Raw genomic sequence first — 19,358 nt, forward strand, 5'->3', positions numbered from 1 at the left:
TAACCCTCTTTACTGTTGTACGACTCCTTTGCGTCAATGTATTGGAATCCCATGCAGCACACTTCACATCCTGTGTTTGTTTTTGTTTTTTTGTTTTTTTTTATCGTTTAGACAACCACAAACATTTCATAAGAAGAAAGAAATATATAATATATATATATATGTAAAAATACAAAAAAATAACTAAACATTATAGTTCTGGACACCAAGTCAAAGAGGAGATAGCACCGTTGTTACAAAAGGGTCGGACAGATGGGACTGGGGGCGGGGGGGGTGGGAGGCGGGGAGGGGCGGGGATGGGGGGGGGGCGGGGGGGGGGGTAGAGGGTGATACAGGATCAGTGACTGGTGGCTTGTTATGACGGACTGACGACCGGCAGCCATCCTTCACAAACATCTCTCCTCTCGTCTTCATTTTCTCATGTGTCCGTCGTTCAGTGTACACCTGACGCAAATGTAGTCCTCCTTCTCCGCCATCTCGGCCGTGACACCAACGCAGACCTGGTGGAACCACTGGTTACAGCTGCCGTCGCACTGGACCCAGTCCACCTGCAGGAGGACGCAGGAGTTTAAAAAAATCAGTATCTTGTTTTCAGTCGCTCCAGAAAACTCACTTTTATTGTAAAATATCTTTATTTTTGTGTCTATTTTTATCTTTTCTTCTTGTATTTCTGTGTATTTAGTATTTTACTCCATATAAATAAACTTTATGTTATTTAATGTTAATAATAATAGAATAATAATCAGCTTCTCTTGGATTAAACACTAAATCATGTTTCTCAGTTATCTCGATCAAAACACAAGCACACATTTAAAGGGTCACACCACTGATCTTTCTCTCTTTTCTTCCCACTTCCACAAATATCTTTATTCTTTGTTTCTTCCATTTTTTTTCCCTGTTATAAAAGTTCTTCTCATCCACATTGCAGGTCTGAGGACAGACGAGTGTTTTATGCTGTACAGGCTGTAAAACTTCTTGAGGCAAATTTGTGATTTGTGCTTAATGAATAAAATTGCCTTGACTTTCTTACAATTATTGTTTTAAAATCCTCTTTCCCTCTTCTAATCCTTAAGCTGAAACGATTCAATAATTAAAATTTAATGCTTCAGTAATAATGAAATAAAAGAAGAGAAGAGCGAGCCTCCGGGTTTACTCATCGACTTCATGAAAACAGACTCCGTAGGAGGAAATAACCCTGATGATGCGTCGGCTTCGATGTGCTTGTTTTACTAAGTGGTTATGTGGAGTTTGAAAGACGTGGGTGTTTACTAGTCACGGACGGTCTAAATAAAGAGGCTTTCCAATTGCATTATGGGAAATGTGAGATCCATTATTTTTGATTCTAAACCCATAATAGGTAATAAAAGTCAGGATAGGTCAACCTCTGTCTTCCTACTAGTATCATACTGATCTGCTGGAGGAAATAAAGATACTGAGAAAAAGAACCAAATATTTCGTCTTTCAGTGAATCTATGTAGAAATTAAAGACATGAATTATGACCTCAGAAGACAAATAACAAAACACAAACACATCAGTGTAATTTTCACAGAACCAATACATGTTCATGTACTTATATTAGAGATAAAACATGTAACCGATTAGTTGATCGACTGAAAATTAATCTGCAATTATTTATTTTTTATTTTTGTAGCAAAATTGAAAAACATTCATTGGTTCAAGCTTATAAATTGAAATGATTTACTGCTTTTCTTTCATTTTATGATTGGAAATTGAAAATATTGAGATTTTAGACTTTGCTGGACAAAAAATAATCGGGAGATGAATCAATAATATATAACCGTTAGTTGCAGCCGTAGCTCATATTAATGAATTATATATATTTGGTGAAATTTCAATAAGAAGGATTTTTCCTCCCACGTTTACTTTTCATTCCTCTATTGGTGAGTTGATTGCGCTCTAATGTGTCACTTCTACTTTCCCACGCTGTCACGCTTTCACTCATCATATCTGGCCAATCATCTTTCTGCTTGAGCCAGTTGGTCCTTGGATGCTGCTCTTTAAATATCATTGTGATCCTGTAATTCTGTCCGTCAGATCGACCGTTGTGAAACCCAACTCCCCCGTTAATAATGATGTTTTATTGTTTTTGATGGAGTCCAATCATCAAAGTCTTCCTCTGCTCTTAAACTCAATACATTCACAGTCTGATACACTTGATAGTTATTGTATATGTTCTGTATTTAGATAACGTCCCCCTGAAGTGGAAGACAAACTGTCCTCTGCAGAGAAAAGGTAATCTGAGTTTCTACAGACATTTTTCTCACCTCGTCACCCTCTGGGAGCTGACACCTCTCCGCTGGACAAACAGCCATTTCCTCATCAGAGTCATCAGACTGGGAGAAATCGGAGCGCAGGGAGGACGAGGTGGAGGCCGGCCTCTTCTTATTCATCTTCTGTCTTTTGTGAGAGTGTTTTTTGTCCTTCCCTCTGTGCTCTACATCTAGACTTTCTCTCTCCAGATGCCGCTTCGCTTTCTTCTCTGAGCCAGTCATAGTTTCCCTCACGCCATTGACGCCGTCCTAAAAATGAAAAACAACAAATTTAAACAGACGTTCAGTTTTTAAATTAAGTTTTCTGAGGGCGTTCACTCGGTGGTGAGGTTTTATACCTGGTTCAGTGGCAGATTTTTTCCCTGAGAGTTAAACTGCATGTGTTGGTCACAGTCTGAATCGTCCTGCGGTGGCGACATGCATCTGGTTGTGTGTTGGCTGGTGGCTCTGTCCAATAAAACATGGTAGAGGCTCTGGACTTCGGGCAGAGACACCTGCAGCAGGAGCCCCTCCACCATCAGCTCCTCCAGCTCCCGACTCAAACCTGTCACACGCAAACACACAGAACAAAATGCACAATTAACCGAAACTCCTTTTTTCAATCTGACCATTTAAGTCACATGAAACAATGGGAAGGAATAGTTTTCAGAATGAGGCGACACTCACCCTGCAGCGGTATGCATCTCTGCTCGGTGTAGAAGACGGTCTGAGCATGGCTTGTCCTATTCCACTCTGGAGTCAAACAAGGAGCCTGCATCCAAAACATCAAAATCCCAAACATCACATTTGTAAATAAGACTTTTTCAGTGAACTGTTACAAAAAAAAAAGTGTCAGAAGGAGAAGATGAATGACCTGAGTGTTGTTGTGAGTGTCGTTGCCGCCTGACGCCCAGCTGGTCAGAGTCGGAGGAGTTCCCGGTCGCTCTTCCAGTTCCGGTAGGTTACAAGAATGTGAGATCTGCTGAGCTCGATGCTGCCAGTCAACTGTCCTCTCAACCAGATAGTGAAGAGCGTCGCCCTCCGGCAGGCGCACACCTATGTGCCGCAGAGATTCTAGCAGAGGGCGGACTTTGTTCAAGGGGGGCTTTTCTGATCGCTGGCACTGCGGGCAGAGCCACGGCTGTGTTTCGCAGGAGTCTGACGGGTCTCTGACACACACGCTGTGGAACGCATCCCTGCAGAGTTCGCACTGCAGCATCGCCCCCATGGGCGCCTTCTGACAAACGCACACCTTCAGGTCCATGCAGTCCGCTGTGGGAAGGAGCTTTGACTCATTTGCTGCCCTGAGATGAGAGAAAGCCTCCATCTCCCTTACCCGCAGCTCCTCCAGAGTTGCCATCTGGTGAATAAAACAAAGACACAGTCAGAGCATTTCCTGATGGTGACAGCTCGTTAATCCCTTTGACTTCAGCTCCTTTTATATTTATGTTTAAAGCAGTTCTTACACGGTGTCTATACATGTCTGATGGAACAAATGCGTTCTTATTATAATTAATAAAGCTGTCCACAGAGGCTGTGTAGTTACTCAGGTTTCACAGGTGCTTTACCTGCCAAACTGCAACCTGAAGGACATTTTTAAAATTTCAAATCTGTTTTCTTGGGTTTTGTGCGTGTAACTACACTGATTGGACTCTGAGTGCTGCCAAAACACAGGTGACCTACAACATCCTGTGTAGATATCGATGGAGGACTGATGCTGCAGCTCTGTTAACGTGCTGTTTTCATGCTGTGTGAACGATGTGTTCGAACACTTACTGCAGAGGTAGAATCCTTGGTCTCTGAAAGCGCTTTTTCCACGTCACTGAGAGTGTTGAGCCTTGGTGTTTTCTTTTTGTTACTTTTGGGTGATTCTTTCCCTTTCTTGGCCCTCCTCTTTGGAGAACCTACATTTCCAACCTCACATCTTGGACACAGGGCCTGTGTTGAACAAAGTAATGGTGAGGCTGAGACCTGATATCCTCATGAGTGTAATATTTATTTGAACATTTTTGGGATTTTACCTCCAGCAGGCTGAGGGTTGAATCTTTCTGAAGGAACGTTGTAGCTGTAGATTCTTTCCATTCTTGCACTTCTACCATTAAAGACTCCAACCTGTCTAAAGGCTCCAGGTGGACTTGAATGGCTTGTCCTCGTAGCACCATGTCAGACAGACTGTCCACCAACGGCATGCAACCGCTGGCCTGAAAAACAGAGAGTTATGTCAGTGTTACAGTCAAACCAAATCAAACCATAGCAGAAATGTCAAGAGCGTACTAACCTGAAGCTCCTCAGCTTCCTGAAGCCACTCTTGGGCTTTTCTGATGGTGTCTTTCAGGAGAAGACAGTTTGGGAGGTAAGCAGGGATCCCAGATGCCTTCTCAGCAGCAGCACTAAGGGTCTCTATGGAGTGTGGTGGTCTGGTGGGAAGTAAAACATAATGACATGATATACTGAAGGTGATAAAAACTGGACACAAACCTCCATCACCTCCAAGTTAATAACTAAATGTCATGACATTTTCTGCAGTCATCCTCACAGGAAGCTTTCAAAAAATTATTTTTTCCAACAAACACTTTAAAAACGTTGGAAATATCCTGTACACACAGGTTTTATTGGGTACCTTAAAACCTACAGTTATATTGAAAACCAGCACTCTTTACATGGAGTAGAACCTTTATGTCATAAAAAGTGTCAAACATCTCGGGCAAAACACTTGAAAATACTATTTCAAACAACACTTAAAATGCTGTGAAGCTCAAAAATTCAAAGCTGTGATAAAACTAAGCATGGTGAAGGAACATAACACTTTTGGAAAATGTAGAAATTTAAGCCCCAGCTTTAAATTAGTTGATTTGATAATGGAGAGAAGAGATGCACATTCCTGACAGCCATGCCATTAAAAAGCCTTTGAAAAGCAACTTGTGACAGTTAATACTGAACAGCACTGAGTAACAATGGAATGAGGGCAGAACTAAACATGATGCTCACTTTTTGTTGATCTTGTTGAATATTCTAGCAGCCTCATTTTGCACTAGCTGGAATTAAAATGAAGCAAAATCAGGAGCACTGACGTAATATTACATTTTTCAGGTACAATCAGTGCAAAGACCTGGACAGAAAGTTACAGCTAAGACTGACAAAATAACATTTTTGTAATGACTTGCATATGTTTTTTTGGATTAAAGCTAGTGTTAACAGAGCATGACAACCTATTACAACATGTTCTTGTTGATGTTTTGGATGTTTTTCCACCTTGAAGCTTAGACACTGACACCATGACGGATCAGTCAGTGCTGCCCTCACCTGGCTTTCAGCAGACTGCTCGCTTTGTCCTCCCAGTGCTCGGACACAGTGAGCAGCTCCTGAAGGCGTGCCATGGCTTTCTCCACGGACGGATGAGCTGCCAGGCCGACTCCCTGGTCAATGAGCCTCCTCATGGTTTCCAGAGTCAGGGTGGAGGGCTGGACGCTGGCTTGCTGCACCCCCTCCAGCCAGCGTGCCTGCTCCAGCCTCACTCTGAGGCGGGGCAGTTCGGGCAGCTCCACGTCGAAGTCGAAGCTGACATCTAACAGGCTCTGGATCTCGCTGACGCTGGGAACTTCATCTGCCAGGACCTTCTCGCTGTGCTGCTGGAAGTCTTCGATGCGATTCAAGAGTTCCTACAGACAGACATCAAAACAAATGTAATGGTATTCAGGATTAATGCTTCTGCATACCTGATTTCTGTCTTAGTGTAAATATAATTCTTTATTAAAGGTGTAGGCTGAAGCCAGAGCTCATTAGCATTTCCTTATCATGATACAAAACATATATATATTTTATTTTTTTGAATAAACTACACAGTAAATCGCAACTTTTTGAAGTCCTGACACACTTTCATACGCGGCCTGTTGGGAAAGTTTCCCTGAGATACAAGAAGAAAGAGAAAAGTCCTCATCCTCGAAGCCTTTTCTCTCATAAAACTGAAACACTTCCATTAAAGCAGAACATAAATCCCATATTTATGAAGCTCGTCTATCAGTTATATATTCACATTCTCTCCTGTCAGGCTCTTCGAAGTGGCCAAAATAATTTTTTCTGACAGTTAGCATTTTTCAGACTGTGTTGTCTAGTCCTCGAATATAAGACGATATAAGACACTTATATCGTCTTATATTATATAAGACACTTTATCAAATATAATTTCAAGATTAAAATATTGTCTTACGTTCTGGCCAATATATTATATCCCACAGCAAACTATGTGGTTGTCTAAATGTCTAACATTAATTAAATTTTACATCATAGGATTCGTATCTCAACCTCAGCCTACCTTCAACAACGGGGCTTGAGGAAGACTGCAGGAAAGGTTATACAGCTGCCGCACAAATGAACTCAGCTCCTCCACCGTCAGCTGGCTCCGTGATTTCACGGTGCCACACCGATACCTAGAGGAGGGCGTCCAGCGGATGAAAAAATTAACCTCAGTATTATTTCCTGACGAGAGGAAACATCTAAGGAAATGTGAAGGCAACTAAACCTGTTGTAGTAAAGTGTATTAACGCTACCTTGTCTGCCTCTTGCCGTTCAATAGCTGCTGCGCCACCAAGGAGCATTTCTCTGCATCTTGTGTGACGAGACGTAACCGACGCAGCAGGTCGTTGTCGGGGAACCGCTGGGACTCTGATTCACCAAGAAGGGAACGAAAGATTGGCAGGCCTGAGGGAGAGGACACCTCGTTAATCACAGTCTGGCACGTAAAGCAACATTCACAGTTTTAACAACACATTACTGAGAAACCAATGGCTTTGTTTGTGATTGTGATAATGATAAACATTTGCTTTGTTTTCTTACTTGCTCTCTCTCTCTCTTACCTTTCTTCTTTTCCAATTTAGCCTCCAGAGTCTCTGCCACACGGGAGGCCCAGTCATCATACAGTTCAGCTCGCTGCTTCACAGCGTTCACCATGGGTAACAGGTCGTCCAGTGTGTATCTGTAACTGCAGGAGGAAATAAAGCAATGAATTTACCCTGAATAGATGCACAAATCTACTTAAGGAAGTGCAGAGTTTTCACTGGTAAAAAAAAACATATTCATTACATTCTAACATCTCACAGATCCCCTGTGCTCTCTCATCTCTGTTTACCGCCTGTCATTCAGCTCCTGTGGGACTTACTTCAGTGTGTAGTTGGTGATAGGGCAGGAGCAGAGATCGCTGATGTGGTGCAGACACACCAGTACTCCTGGGCTGCAGGGACAGGTGACGGCAGACAGGTAGCAGGTGGTCCTGCACTTGACACACTGCCGCTCATCGTCCTGGAGATCATCATATTTTGCCTCCTGGCAACGCAACATCCCCTGAAGATGTGAGACAACAAAGGTGTTGAAAGCAAGTTAAGTGTGAAATGGTGAGTGTGTTTGCTTGAGTGAACATATGATATCTGTTTACACTGTGTTTAACTTGTTATTGTTGTAAAGAAAAGCCTTGACCTTTGTATTACAAACCTACAAAGCTCGAGAGAGAATCTGCACACTAAGAAATCTGCGATATGTACAGTAAAATGGTTTTTATCAACACCATCACACTAAGTATCCTACCATTTTCTTCACTTTGTTTCTCAGTTCCTTCTCTTCTCGGATCATGATGACCATGTCCCTGTGGACAGATGATGCCAGGACCACATCGAGTGTGTCTGCTTTCAAGGCCATGTTGCACACCATCTCATCATGGGAGAACACATTGTACCGGTGCAGCATTCGATAGTGATCAACACACTGTCTACCAAGAGGCATCTGGTATGACAGAAAAGAAAGAAATGGGTTGTAAAAACAGTTGGGAGGCGTGTCGAATCTACATGTGTAATCTATTTCTGATAAATTACAAAACAAGCTGCGCCAGTTCTCTAGTTCTTATATACAATTCATTGACCTATCGAGTTGCAGAGCATTACATGGAAATGAATCATCGAGGTGATTACGTCAAATACAAGGGAACTAAGAGGATATGTCTGCCAAAGAGAGGGGAGATTTGGGGAAATTGCTGCTTAAGGAGGAGGCATTCTGGATTTCTAAATTGGGAAGTTTTGAAATTATTTCCGTAGGGTCAACTGGATTATATCTGCTCTAAAATAACAGTCTTTTTTTTTTTTTTAGAACGACTGGAAATTTAGTAAAATGGATGATTGTGTTGCGGTCAAATGCAGATTGGCTTTGAAAACAGGGTTATTCATACATGTTAAGTAATGGAAGGGATTTAAGTGTTTGAAAGAATACAGAATTATATTGAAAAATGTATATTCAACCTTTTTCCCCCCGTTGATGGGTTAAGATGAAAGATTGTTAAAGAATATTCTAACAAAGGTGATTGTAATATATGTCATTTATTTATATTCTGGCGATTCAACAACAGTAATGGTGTTTTGTAAATATTCTTTTTTAAGAGAGGAATGTTAATAATGTTTTGTAAACACGTTTTCTATTGTGATTCATCCGTCACACCACTGATCAATGAATTGAAACTGAAAACAGCCTCAGAACAACGCTGATAACTGAAAATGTTTAGTGAATGAAGCGTAGCGGACTAGAGGAGAGTTGTGTAACCTGTTTTCATCTTGAAGTACTAACCAGTAATAACTCATACCAGTATGTGTTTGTTGCTCAGCCATCACTTAGACTAGCTGTTGTTTTTTTGTGTAATAATATAAAATCTTTAACGAATAAATAAAAGAATACTGAGAATCAGTTCTCTTTATATGGGCTTCCTTCTTATGAAATAATGCATGAAGCAGATTTTCTATTTCTTTTACAAATAACTACAACGTGCTGTTCAGGCTAACACAAATAAAATGATGCGTACCCAGTCGACGGTGCAGAAGTTGACCGCCTCAGCGAAATTGAAGCCCTGATTGAATCCACTGTGGTAGGCTCTAGGAAACGTGATCACAAACTCACCAGCACACTGGTTTGTTCTGTAAATCTGAAGAACAGGTGAGACAAAAAAGATGGTTTGTGTTTGTGTTACAGAGAGATCAGCTGCTTGTCGCTGTGGATGAGACATGAAAAGCATCAGTGCAGGTGAAAGCAGCCATGTAAACACATACTGGGACTCCGTGGTCCATCAGGGTGTTGGGGTTCATGATGGTGACCAGCTGGTGCAGCAGGTCAGGCTGAGACTCAAACAGCTCCGGGGCCAGTTTCTTCATCACCTCCTCCAACTGCTCTGCAGCAAAACCAGGAGCTCCGTACCAGGTTTTGGGTTCCCCCCTTAGTAGTGAATAAAACAAACACAAGACTTTAGTTCACTCGAGCCAAAAATGAGAAAAAAAACAAAATCTAGACCAGATTTTTGCAGCAGAAGCCACGGCAAAATCTAGAAATGTATCTTTAGTATCAGCAGATGTTTTTTTTCTGAAGTACCAGTGCAGGTAGTTGATGGAGTAGCTCCAGTGATCCTCAATATGCCAGCAGAAGGAAGAGAAGCACATGCCAACATAGAGCCATGGCAGCGTCATTCCACAGATGTCAGCTGTCACATGAGTCAGAACTGAAGGGTTCATCATCGCCAGGTTGTTGAGGTTCCAGCCACACTTGAGGTATTTCTGCAAGAGACACGACACATTCAGATCAATAACTAAGGAATTACTGTTCAATATACAGTTCATATTGCTTAACGTTACATTAGACTGAAGCTACCAAATACACTAAAAAGACACGACTGCTGCATTTTGATTCCACAGACAGAGCTGTATGGTTTTGGATGACTTATTTCAGGGGAATATTTTCAGTGTTTGGCAATCTGTTTACCTCATCAGCCGGGGAAACCTTAAATCTTCCATTCGGAATGGGGAATCCGCTCCCAAACTCCTTTGAGGCAATATCTGCTCCATATTCTACAGTAACATCCTCTTCGATGGCTCCCACCAAGCGCCAGAACTCTTTCTCCACCAGCTCTGTAGGTACCATCTGCAAAATACATGAAAAGGACGTTAAATTTGAAATATAAAATATAATAAAAGAGTCTGACAAACCTACTTTGAAACCTTTCTACTTACATGAACTGGCATGTTGAAGTAATCAGATTTGAATGCATCAGCCATTTGCCCAAATGCACGCAGGGAATAGTCTCTGTATGCCTGCTCAAAGCCGAACGCCTCATGAGGTTTGTTGCATTCCTACGAGGAAGAAAAAATAGTTGAACAAATATGTCAAATATGTTTTGTTGCCGTTTCATAAACATAAACTGTCTTTTATGAGAAGACAGACTTATTGGTTTTATAACTCGCATCATGAATCAAGAGTCAATGTGCATCGAGTTAACCGCAGTGCAGTTTATCTTCACCTGAGCCAGACACTTGGGGCACCTCCAGTCTCCTTTGGGGACGTCATGTAGAGGAGGGATCAGGCAGAAGGTGTGGTAGCTGTCGTCACAGCCGTCACACAGCAACAGACGGTCTTCATCTCCCCCACTGCCGCACATCAAACATACGACCAGATCCACCTGGAGAACACACGAGCGGTTTGTGATGAATCAATGAAGTCACATAAATTATCTGTAAAACACTCGGACAGAACCGCTTCAGACTGGAACTTATTACCAAAACACACCAAATTTATTTCAAATATTAAAAAGTTGAACTGGAAGTGAAAGTTGAAATGTTGTGTCACGTCAATTTCCAATTTAGAGACGATCTTCTGAGTTATGTAACAGTTCAATCATGTTTTAAAACTAAATTTTCCTTAATTTCTGCCACTTTTTACTTTCTTCCTGTCAATTTTTCATTTTTTCTTGTATCTTTTTTATCTTTTATGCTATTGCAAACTTATGTTTCTCAGTAAGACAAGAAACCACATTAACAGAAGCTAATGAGAGTCCTTTTAACGATAAACTTATATAAACAACGGACAAAGGAAAAATATTCTACAGCTGAGATTTTACTTTTAATGATGCACTAAACTGACTAGCCTATTAATTTTTGAAGAAATTTGACACAATTAGCAGATAAAAGACTTACTGGACTCGGAGGAACTGGAGGGAGGTATTTCTTGTACCGTTGCTTGGATTTGTCAACTTCAATCATTGGTTCCTTACTTTCGACTGGTTCCTGTTTCACTGGAATGGGAATCTCTTTCTCTACAAGAGGACAGGAAATATTACTGTTACCAAGCCTAGTCATGTTTTAATGTGAACTCCTGCAGTACATACTATAAATGCTGTCATTATGACTATGTTTTTCTACTGGAGGCTGACCTGGTTCTGGCTTGGCAACAAAAGAGCCCATCCTCCGCCTCAGGTTCGGCCTGCTGTCACCTGGCTCACCTGGTTCAGTCTTCACACAGACGGTCTACAGAAAAAGTGACAAGTGAGGCTACAGACAACTTAAAACTACTTAAATTGTAATGGCAAAACGTTAATGGATGTGAGGGACAGTCAGTACTGCTGGTTTCATGTGTCTGAGGCTCTCGTCAACTACACCCACCTCACACTTCATGCGTTTGGCTCTGCGAGCACCGGGGCAGTTCTCAGGAGTCTGGACCAGCTGCCTCTGAGCCTGGTCCTGCAGCTTGTAGTCCTTGATGTCAGAGCCCTCCATGCTTTCTGCACTCTCCACTGGCTGGACTGGCTTCTGAACATACTGAAGGAAAACAGTATGCCAGTTAAAATAAAAACTATACTTTTCACTACAGTCTACTGCTAAGTTCTTAATGTGTGTGTGTTTTTTTTGTATATTTTGACATTTGTATATTCTGCACTGACTTTTGCATAACCGCACTAACACCTGTTGATGCATATCTATCTTCTGCTCTTGCACTTCTATGATTGTGTTGTGACCTTATTGTAATTTTATGTAAAGCAAATTGTGTTGCCCTGTGTATGAATGTGCTGTAAAAATAAAGTTTAACTTGCCTTAAAACTACAACTCACTGGTTATTTTTAAAAAAAAAAAAAAGCATTTGTGTGCCTGGAAATACTTGGCTAGGCTCAAACGGATGAATGGAAAGAAGCTTTTAATATGAATATGCAAATACACACTGGATAGATTTAAAACAGGAAGTGTGAGCTTACCACAGCTTTCATTCCGAAGGGATCTACTTATATCATTATTACATCGGTCTACCAGTGATAATAATATAACTACTGTATGTGACAATTACTAGGAAGTACAAGCAGCTGTCAAATGTGGCTGACAGATGGTGAGACATCCTATATGAAACACATCAATTGGTATTAATTTAGTTTCCATTTTAGCAGCCTAAAGGGAAAAAATAGGCCATAAGAAGGATGTGGTTAGTTGTCACCCCGTACAGGGAACACAGAAACTAAGAAGGAACATGCCGAATCAGAAGGAGGACACGTTTGAGCTGAGGCAGCAGCAGCGTACGGGTAATGAATGTCAGACTCTTGAGAGCTGCAGTTTAATTAATTATAGTAGCACTAGAGAACGACAGAAGAGAACAGAAATTCTACTACTAATACTACTACTACTAATAATAACAATAATAATAATAATAGTACTGATTAATAATGATCATCTAATTGCTGCCAATTGTATTTTTTTTACATTTGAGTCAAGATAAATGTAAATTGTTCAAAGTAAACTATCTTGTAGAGGTGCTGATAGCCTGTTTATTGTCATCCATTAGCTGTAAAACCAGCTAATGTCATTTAAACATTGAAAAAAAAGACAGGTTAATTCACAATGTTCTGTCTGCAAATATTACAACAATAAGCTGCAAATACAATACACTGCCCAGCCATAGATAAACATGCATGTTGTTAATTGTGAGGCCAAGTGGCTTCTTAACCATGACACAAACATACCTTTTCAAGTTCAGGATCAGCCTCCAAACGCATCAGTTTGGAAGCTGCCTCTGGTGCCTGAGGCAAGAGAGAGCTTGGGTAATTAAACGATTTAGAGTGACCTATCCAAGAGGTCACACAGTACCAATCCAATGATCTTGGATAAGCTCTCTTGTAAAATGTTATGGAATACTAGGATGCAAATATAGATAAATTACATCAATAGACACCAGATGATAAATTCACGGTCAGTGTATTAGTCAGACAACAGAGTTAAGAGCTCCGCAAAACAGTAATAATAGTAATAACTGCCATCTCTAAATAAAATATAACACAAAACATGCGTATCCTAATAATGCATTCATTTCCATTAAATGGTATTGATGCGATCCATATTCCCTTCAAATCTGATAGGACTAGTGGCTTCTTGTTCAAAGTGAAACACAAAGGTTTTAACATATGAATCTGTAATTTAATTTTGACTGTAACATTAAATAATTGGTTGCAATAAGCGGTATGGATACGCATTATTAGGTCTTTGTTCCCAGATGAGCCACTCACTGCCGTTTGTGCGACAGCTTCTCTTGGAGTGTTTCATCGCGAACACAATATGCAGCCATATTGATGCAGTGCTCAACTCACCAGGAGGTTTGCTCCACTCTGAAAGAGATTGTAGGGATAGAGGATTTTCTCATAATGCCCTCGCAGGTGTGAGCCGACAGCTTTGCCAGGGGCGAAGCCCATTTGTAGTGCAATCTTGGTCCATCGTCTGCCCTGACAGACAATGTCAAATCCACCCTCATCTGCTACCAGCTGAAAATGACAGTAAGTGACTTTAATGGTACTGTTGGTATGGGTGGTATTTGAAAATTAATATAAAAATGAGGTGTAATGACATCAATCATCAACCTTATTTAGCTTATATAAATCCAAAATCTTCCTCTCCACATGAGGAATCTTCAGGGCACATCCCTGCAAATCCCAAAATTTGGCAATCTGGTCCAAAAAGTTGAGCTTGACTCTGGTCTGTGCCTGGGAAAACATACAAGCAATGACATCAGTCAGCTACAAATAAATTCAATTAAAACAAACCAACCATGACAAGGAATTCAAGGCATTTAAAGAAAACCAAGAAATGTACTGGGAAAAATAAAACAGGCGCCAAAAATAACCTGAAAAGGCTGATATTCATCCAAGAAAACGAGGAGGTGTGTCCTATTGTTTAAATAAATAAATTAGTTTGGATTCATTTCCAGTCTTAATTTGCAGTTTATCCTTTGTTACATAACAATATTACAGGCATTAATAACATGATTGTTCTTTATTACATAATTGTAATTATCAGTGTAGCCTGCACATACCCTGTAATTACATTAATGAGGTGAAAACAGACAATTGACAATTTTAGAGAATTTTCTGGGACACACACATACAGATATAGTCTGTATCTGAGTATCTGAGTATCAAAGCTCACCTCCAACTCATTGAGCCTCTGGATCCGAGGAACAAAGTGAAGTCTGTCAACATCGCATGCAAATGGAGGCTGCCAACCCTGAACAGCAACAAAAATACACAAAACAGCACATGAAGGTCATCATGGCATATAATCTGGGTGGTTATGCAGTGGGCAGATTTTAGGATTGACGAGTCATATTACAATTTGTTTTTCTTTTCATGATGATATAACCTTGTGACAATAGCTTTTTAAAGCTCGGACACAAATTTTGGATTTGTAAAAATAATTCTTCACACATAGTGACTTCACTAAACTTAAATTAGGCAGACGAACAAAGTAGATCACATTTGTAGATTTTTAAACTGAAAATCAAGTTTGACAGAAAAGCAAGGCCTGCTGAAATTGAAAGAACACAGTGATCTTTTCCAGCTTTCCAGCTTAGCTCACGAGAAACAATCCATACCACACACAGTCAAGCATGTGTACGGACAATACCCTAATCATAAAAAGGAGAGAGACCCAAGTTCTTGGTTTAAGTCAGTAGCCAACATCCCCCACTGGCACACAAAATGGCCAGATGGAAGACTCACTCACCAGCCCAGCTTACCACAAAGCCAACATGGAGGACAACACCCTACAACACAGGCTCATACATGAACACAGGCTCCTCTTCACAAGACACTTAAATGACAATAACGTGCAATAATGTTGTATAATAGACATAAACTTCAAAAACTTGTCATTTAACAACAATAGTGGTCTTCGTAATTAAAATAACCTCATGTACTTCTTGTGCAACCGTGGGACCTTCTCTTTTTTTTTTCTTTTTCTTTCTCTTTTAAATACTCCACCGCAAAAAGAGGACATTGGTTAAGCCTAGCCCTCAAGAATAAACACACACACAGCTTCGGTTATTTATTAGAAACTGCCAGCTGATCGAGAGGTGATGGATCACACACACATACACACACACACACACACACACATACACACATACTGACTGACCCAACTGCATCATGATGCTCGTCAACAAATATATCTACAATTCACTAATAACTGCAGGGTTGCAGGGCCAAAAATACAAACATACAATATAATATAATAATATATAATTATGATTATATCATCACTATCATCTTCTACGCAGCCGAACAGCTTCCGCATAGCCACCTAAGTCAACGCGGTGTGCTGAATTATGACAGGTAGCTGTTGGCTAACGTTAGCCTGCTAGCTGAGCGGCTCAATGACCGGACCAGCGAAGCTTTGTTGACACACGGTGGACGACAACTAATATCCACTTTGACACATTAATATCACTTCTAGCGAGCTCAGAGTCTGTTAAAAACGACGCGGTTGCGACGTAAATAACCCCAAAATGTGAGCTGACTGTCTGTGGCAGCACAAAGAATGAACATAGCCTTTCCGCCATGTTGAATAGTCCCTTTAAATCCCCGAGACGCTCGGTCCATCAACGGCCGTCTCAACGGTCAACTAACTCAGCATCCGCGTCGGTTAATCAGCGGTTAACACACTCACCGGAGGCGGCCGGACTTTGCAAATGCCCGTTTTTTCAGCGATCGGACGGATCTTATTGATGAAAGCAAAAGGATCTTCAAATTCTTCCCAGCTGGGCTCGAAGACCGGGCACTCCGGGGGAGGCTTGAACTCGTCCGGCCGGGGCTGGCTCATCGTTTTCGGACAGGACAGGACAGGACAGGTCGCTAGGTTTTTTTTTTTTTTTAAAAAAGGAACACCGTGTTTCGGTTTTCCTGAAGTGTTTAGTTTTTTTTATCCCGTTTGTTCACCGTCAGACTCGGTCGACATCAACACGAGAAGAGGCAGCTTTACACACACACGCATACATACACACACTCACACACTCTCACACACTCACACATCCACGCACAGTGAGGGGAATGTTCCACGGCAGTGAGCACGTCCGCTCAAAAAACTAGACACCACACACTTCTTCATTAATGCGTGTGTTAAGTTTAGTCACAGGCTACTGGTGACGCGATCACTTATATGATATTATATGAACTGTTATTTTCTCAGTTTGCTCAGCACACAATTATTAAACACGATATGCAGCAAATGTTTTTAATGCTGCCTTATAATGCGAAAACAAGTATGATAGTATGATAACAGTCGTGCACAGAGTCACAGTCAGGTGCAATTCATGTCCACTAAAAAAATATTCTTAACAGTATCTTCAGACATTTCAGGAACCATAATTGAATTGTGTGAGAGTGTGTATGTGTGTGTGTATGTGTGTGTGTGTGTGTGTGTGTGTGTGTGTGTGTGTGTGTGTGTGTGTATGTGTGTGTGTGTGTGTGTATAAACTAGTGAAAACTGGTTTGAGAAATAAAATGTAAACCTGGATTAAAGTAGAAATCGCTGCAGGGAATGAGTAATATTCTTTACACTCTTCTTCTTGGATGTCATTATACAAGGATTTATGTTTATTAAGATAACAAAAATCAAGTTTGCTGTGAATACTTGATGAATTGTGATTGATTTATAATAATAATAATAAAATGTTTGTTTTAATGTCTCGTTGAAAGGATGACTATGTGTGCTTGATTGTTAATTCAATGAGATGAGCCGGTTTGATTGTTGTTTTTATGTAAATGTTTTGGATCTTTGTCAGTGCTGTGGTGTAATAAACATGTTGTTTGTTGTTTATTGTTTGTCCATTACACCCCATTTTATATAAATACACCATATTGTCACATTTTCATTTTTAATCTGCTTATAGCTTCAAACTTTAGTAACTTCACAATCTAGTTAGGCTGCAACTAACGATTATTTTCATTATCGATTAATCTGTCGATTATTTTCTCAATTAATTGATTAGTTGTTTGGTCCATAACGTGTTTATTATTGTTTCCCAAAGCCCAAGATGGCGTCCTCAAATGTCTTGTTTTGTCCACAACACAAAGATATTCAGTTAACTGTCATAGAGGACTAAATAAACCAGAAAATATTCACATTTGAGAAGCTGGAATCAGAGAATTTGGACATTTTTCTCTTAAAAAATGACTCAAAATGATTAATTGATTATCAAAATAGTTAGCGATTAATTTAATAGTTGGTGACTAATCGATTAATTGACTAATTGTTGCAGCTCTACAGTGTCCTGGCACTTGATTGAGCCTTATTTATTGTGAAATTAATGAGAGATGTGGGGTTCCTTGGTGTCCACAATGTGCAACCTTTGGTTTTAACTGCATGATGCTAAATTTAACGTTCAATAGAAATACATTAGAGCTGCAACTAACGATTATATTCATTATCGATTAATCTGTTAGTTATTTTCTCGATTAATCAATTAGTCGTTCGGTCCATATAAAAAGTCAGAATGTTCGATCACTGTTTCCCAAAGACCAAGCTGCATCCTCAAATGTCTTGTGTTGTCCACAATCCAAAGATATTCAGTTTATCATAGAAGACTATAGAAACCAGCAATGTTTAAGAAGCTGGAAAAAGCTAATTTTCTTTTCTTTTCTTTAAAATGACTCAAAACGATTAATTGATTATCTAAATAGTTGGCGATTCATTTTCTGTCAATCGACTAATTGTTGCAGCTCTAAAATACATTACACCTCTTACCATTTTATTGCCAGAAAGTAGGCTATGGGATGAACTTGGCTGGGATTGAGGTGTATTTTCTGATCCTAAACCACAAAATTTAAACATTTGATTGGAATCCCTACTTCATTTTGAATACTTTAAGGTAAATAAACACACTACTCAAACATTTCCATATTAAGTAAAGAAGCTGGCTTATATAATGGAATCTGCTCCATAGTTTAGAGTCTTAATTCTTAAAAAAATACATCCTGCAGTTTAAGAGTTTTATTGTAGGGCGACAACAGCTTGTATCTAACTGTGAATAAAGTCACAGATAATAATCCGCATCGTGTTGTTAAGTAACAGTAAAATGAAACTTGTAGAACAATGTTCGTCTTTGTGGACTATCTTATGTTTACACTTTACGCGGATGAATATGTGTTCAGGTGACACCTTCACGGCCACCGGGACTCATTGTATAAATAGCCAGTGTGGGCAGTCTGATTGGATGCTTCTCATAAATGTTTTATAACGTGTAACTTCTGAACAATCAGGAGGCACCTGTCACCTGTTTCAGTACAAACACTTGGTCCATTTCATATTCATGGATGAAACTCACATTAATAAACTCACTTCAACTCATATTTCATCCACTTTATATAATACATTCATCTTTCAGTCTGACAAAAAGTTAATGTCATGAAAATCCCCACTGTGTATTTTAATGACTTATCTCAAAGAGATGCAAATAATATATATAAAAAAAGAGATTTTTCTGCAAATACGATTGCTTTTTGTTCACACTAGTGGATGTCACAGTGATCCCATTCATGAACAGTGTCATAGTATTGTATTTATTGGGACGATGTGAAGTTTTAAACATAAATGTTAATATTTGATGTGTTGCACCAGAGTTGTTAGCCTTAAAGCTAATTATTTTCATCTGCAGTCCCTTACAAATAAAACATATAACAGCACAATAACAAACAGTACAAAGCAAAAAACACACAGGAGACAAAATACAAAGCTACACACAACAGCACATCACATACACTCACAATGTCGACTAGATATGTATACTCACCAAATAGTATATTGTAGTTATGGTTATATCTCTAGTCTCTAAGCGGCTGCTGTAACACTTTAATTTACCTTTGGGATCAATAAAGTACTCTATCTATCTATCTGTCTGTCTGTCTATCTAGCTATGTATTTATCTATCCATCTCTGTCTGTCTATCTATCTATTTCTGTCTGTCTATCTGTCTATCTGTCTATCTAT

General features: G+C 39.9%; 1 protein-coding gene across 2 annotated transcripts; it reads right to left on the bottom strand.

Moving 5' to 3' along the window:
* Positions 1–308: 308 nt before the first annotated feature.
* kdm5bb (lysine (K)-specific demethylase 5Bb) lies at positions 309–16,441 on the bottom strand. 2 transcript variants are annotated; one of them, XM_042408955.1, is made up of 28 exons: positions 16,041–16,441; positions 14,523–14,600; positions 13,958–14,080; positions 13,691–13,861; positions 13,070–13,126; positions 11,727–11,882; positions 11,498–11,591; positions 11,262–11,380; positions 10,589–10,747; positions 10,302–10,421; positions 10,054–10,212; positions 9,667–9,848; positions 9,351–9,513; positions 9,107–9,226; positions 7,849–8,043; positions 7,427–7,608; positions 7,125–7,249; positions 6,819–6,969; positions 6,584–6,698; positions 5,575–5,930; positions 4,550–4,688; positions 4,293–4,472; positions 4,048–4,209; positions 3,146–3,631; positions 2,959–3,043; positions 2,631–2,836; positions 2,287–2,541; positions 309–548 (listed from the first exon to the last, which is right to left on the bottom strand). In XM_042408955.1, the coding sequence occupies exons 1-28, from the start codon at positions 16,191–16,193 to the stop codon at positions 411–413; spliced, it is 4,629 nt and encodes a 1,542-aa protein (XP_042264889.1). In that variant the 5' UTR covers positions 16,194–16,441; the 3' UTR covers positions 309–410. The 2 variants fall into 2 exon arrangements, with proteins under 2 accessions (XP_042264889.1, XP_042264890.1); XM_042408956.1 differs by lacking the exon at positions 13,070–13,126.
* Between the last annotated feature and the right edge of the window lie 2,917 nt (positions 16,442–19,358).

The sequence above is a fragment of the Thunnus maccoyii genome, chromosome 4, assembly GCF_910596095.1.
Source record: "Thunnus maccoyii chromosome 4, fThuMac1.1, whole genome shotgun sequence".
NCBI classification, from domain to species: Eukaryota; Metazoa; Chordata; class Actinopteri; order Scombriformes; family Scombridae; genus Thunnus; species Thunnus maccoyii.

What these genes read in the sequence shown, in the direction of transcription:
- kdm5bb (XM_042408955.1), bottom strand. Translation starts at nt 16,193, where the DNA reads ATGAGCCAGCCCCGGCCGGACGAGTTCAAGCCTCCCCCGGAGTGCCCG. An exon ending in GCCCCAAGTGTCTGGCTCAG is followed by an intron (nt 10,422 to 10,588) that starts GTGAAGATAAAC and finishes TCTTCCTCGTAG; the next exon opens with GAATGCAACAAACCTCATGA. An exon ending in AAAATCTGCCACTGAACCAG is followed by an intron (nt 2,542 to 2,630) that starts GTATAAAACCTC and finishes TTTCATTTTTAG; the next exon opens with GACGGCGTCAATGGCGTGAG.